Genomic DNA, 3,035 nt, shown 5'->3' with positions numbered 1-3,035 from the left:
CGCACTCGCTTACGTCACTGTCATGAGACATTCTCGCAAAAAAATCACGGTTTTAGTAATGCAGCGTTCCTACGGGAAAGTAACGGTAATCTAATTACCGTTTTTGCAATAGTAATCCCTTACTTTACTCGTTACTTGAAAAAAGTAATCGGATTACACGTTACTGCCCATCTCTGGTCATACTAAACATCGACTTTCAAGTTCTTTAGAACTGTACAAAGTACTGTATGAAACGTTTTAGTGGTAACAGAAAGTTGTAATGTGACAAACAAAGGTAAATTATGTGGCTGAAGGCAAATTCTTCTACTGATCAGAAGCCAGATAAAATTTAGTCTGGCTTGAAATAAAGTGCCAAAGATTACAAGAGCAAGAGAACCTCGAGGCATACGCTTTAATGAAAACATGTCCTGGCTTGAACTTCACCTTCGTGTTAATACAGCCACATTTCATTTCTTATATAAAAGAAGAAAAAAGAAGCAGATCAAAATATGTTAAACTGAAAAGCATGGGCTGGGCTTGCTGGTTTATTAGCGGTTCGAGTTCATACACACAGACCAGGTTCCCCTTATTGGCCACCTTCATCCGATTATCATTATTACTTTGTAAAAACTCTTCCAATTGCTCACGAAATCTCTAAAGTGCTCATTTCCTGCTGCATGCTTTTAGTTATTTAACTGTGCATGATTCACACTTCAGAAATACCCTTCTTATCTCATACTGGGCCTTAATTCAGCTCTTGACTAACTGCCAGTCACAACCTTTGGGAGCTGTCAGAGCAGTGTGAGCTTGCACAGATTCTGGGTTTTCTGCACTTTTGCTTGTCAGTTATCAGGTCCATACACACCTGTGGTCACCTTCAGGCATGCTATTGACATTCGGGGGATCAGATGAAGCCCGTCCGCCCAGCGTCGTCAGCAGGTCGAGCGGTCTTTGGCTGGTGAATGTTGGGAGATGGTCTGCAGACTGCAGCTGAGTGGGATTTGATGGACGTGGTTCATTTTCTCTTAAACTGTGATGCCCTGGGGTTTCTGTGAGTGCGTGGCAGCTTACATGTGAAGAGCCAGAGGCTGTGAGTAAGGGAAGACTCTGGGAAGGCTGAGCAGGAAGCTCTCCTAAGGGTCTCCATTCACCAAAGCGCCCTGCTGAACCCTCATCGCTGGAGAGTTCCTCTGCTGATGTCTTCTGCGGACGCTGGTTTCGCAGCACAGTGCTGCCCTCCTCTGTTTCTCTCTGCTCTCTGCTCGGCCCTGGGTGAGGTCTTGCAGAGCTGTTGCACTTTCCTGAAGACGCGTCTGCATTTGCATTTCCTGTGCAAACACTGAATTCAGGCGCTGCGTAAACATTCACGTCTTTGCTCAGCGTATCCTTGTTATCTGTGAAGCTGTGTTCTACTCTAGCTTGTATACATTGTTCAGCTGCTGCGTCCTGCTTGTCTTTGTCTTGGTTATCTCCATCTTTGGTCACTTTTCTGCAGTGCTCAGCACACAGAGGTGGCTCCGAGGGAGTGGGTTGGGTGATGATTTCTCCAGACTCTCTGGCTGAATAAGCATGGTGCCGACCACTCTGCTGCTCCGGCCTGCAGGCAACCACAAGGAGAAAAGTAGTGGGAATGAATCTGCTGCTGCTGCTCTGAACTGCAAACCAAATTTAGCTAATCTCACTCATTTCAATGTGCACTGTGGTGAGCCTATAAAATGCTAGAAAGACCATTTCATGTCACGCTTGTGGTTTCTGAGCTTCACTCCTTCTGCCTTCCATCATTTATAAACATTTGGTCATTTACCATGGTACTGACTAATGTTTATTCATGTATGTATATGATTAACCATAATTTATCATCAACTCAACTCATTTTTTGTACTCAATCCTTTATTGTTATAGTCCTTTCATTTTTACTTAATTAGTAAAGTACTCACACATCTGGATGCACATCCCTGTTCTCATTCAGGGGGTCATCCCTGGAGGGGTCCTTGTTACTGGCAGGGCAGCACAAACTGGAGCTCCAGTCTCCAGCTTGTGTCCTGAGATGCTGAATGGTTGTTGTAGAAGATGAGGATGCTCCAGGTGAGGTGTACCTGTGCTCATAGCTGTTCACCTGGGTCAGACTGGATGATTGGTTGCTTAACAAAGGGGCTGGATTTTCTTGAGGTGTGGTGGAGGTCTGGGAAGTTTCACTCAGAGTACGGCCTACACCAGAGTCTCTTTCTCTGCTCAAAGCAGAGATGAAGTCTCTCGGCCTGGAGAGGCTAATTCCATTCGTCTGCTGGGTGGTCATCTGTTCTTTGACAAACACATGACCAAACGACTGAGGTTCAACTGGCTCCATCGCAGCCTCCTGGACATCTGGGAAAAACAATGAAATATAGAGTATGAACCAAACATGAAACAAACAATTAAGCCACTGCTTCCAAGTATTTTCCTGTCCAACAAAACAGACGAATCAACAGGTGTGTATGGGAGAGCAGCATTACACTGCTCACAGAGACTTGGCTGCAGCAAAACACACTGGATAAAGCCTACAGCAACATGTACCACATCGAGGTTTGTTAGACCACAGTTCCATACTGCTGATCCCTGCATACACGTTAGGAGGAGAGCCCCCCAGCCACAAAGAAAACCTGGCCAGAAGGTGCATCACATCAGCTGCAGGACTGGACGGTGTTTGAACACCAGGACCTCGAAGAGCACACAGCATCAGTGCTCTCATATATTAACTTCTGTACCAACAGTGTCACTGTGGACAAACGTCTCCGGGTGTATTGCAACCAGAAACCCTGGATGACTAAAGAGGCCCAGGTCCTGCTGAAGCAACGTGACGCCGCTTTCAGATCCGGTGATGGTACGCAGTACAGAAAAGAGAAAGGCGTTCAGAAGCGGAGACAGGGACTGCTACAGAGAGGCCAAGTACAGGTTCACTAAAGGGGTGGACATTGCTAAACATCAGCACTCTGAGAAGATGCAGCAGCAGATCTCAGAGAATGACTCGGCCTCTGTGTGGAAAGGTTTTAGGAATATCACCAACTACAAGCCTAAAA

General features: G+C 46.0%; 1 protein-coding gene across 6 annotated transcripts in view; it reads right to left on the bottom strand.

Annotated features, from left to right (window-relative positions):
* The window catches only part of plekhg2 (pleckstrin homology domain containing, family G (with RhoGef domain) member 2), an 82,509-nt gene that overhangs the window by 5,478 nt on the left and 73,996 nt on the right, over nt 1–3,035 (bottom strand). For all 6 annotated transcript variants that reach the window (XM_005737482.1, XM_005737480.1, XM_005737481.1 and 3 more), the window contains 2 exons: nt 1,917–2,343; nt 845–1,576 (listed from right to left, as the gene is read on the bottom strand). In XM_005737482.1, the coding sequence (XP_005737539.1) occupies nt 845–1,576; nt 1,917–2,343 (1,159 nt within the window). The remainder of the gene's footprint in view (nt 1–844; nt 1,577–1,916; nt 2,344–3,035) is intronic.

The sequence above is a fragment of the Pundamilia nyererei genome, unplaced genomic scaffold (assembly GCF_000239375.1).
Source record: "Pundamilia nyererei isolate P.nyererei 1_Seehausen unplaced genomic scaffold, PunNye1.0 scaffold00076, whole genome shotgun sequence".
Lineage (NCBI taxonomy): Eukaryota > Metazoa > Chordata > Actinopteri > Cichliformes > Cichlidae > Pundamilia > Pundamilia nyererei.
Note: the sequence above shows the minus strand (reverse complement) of the source record. Positions and strands in the feature narration are given on the sequence as shown.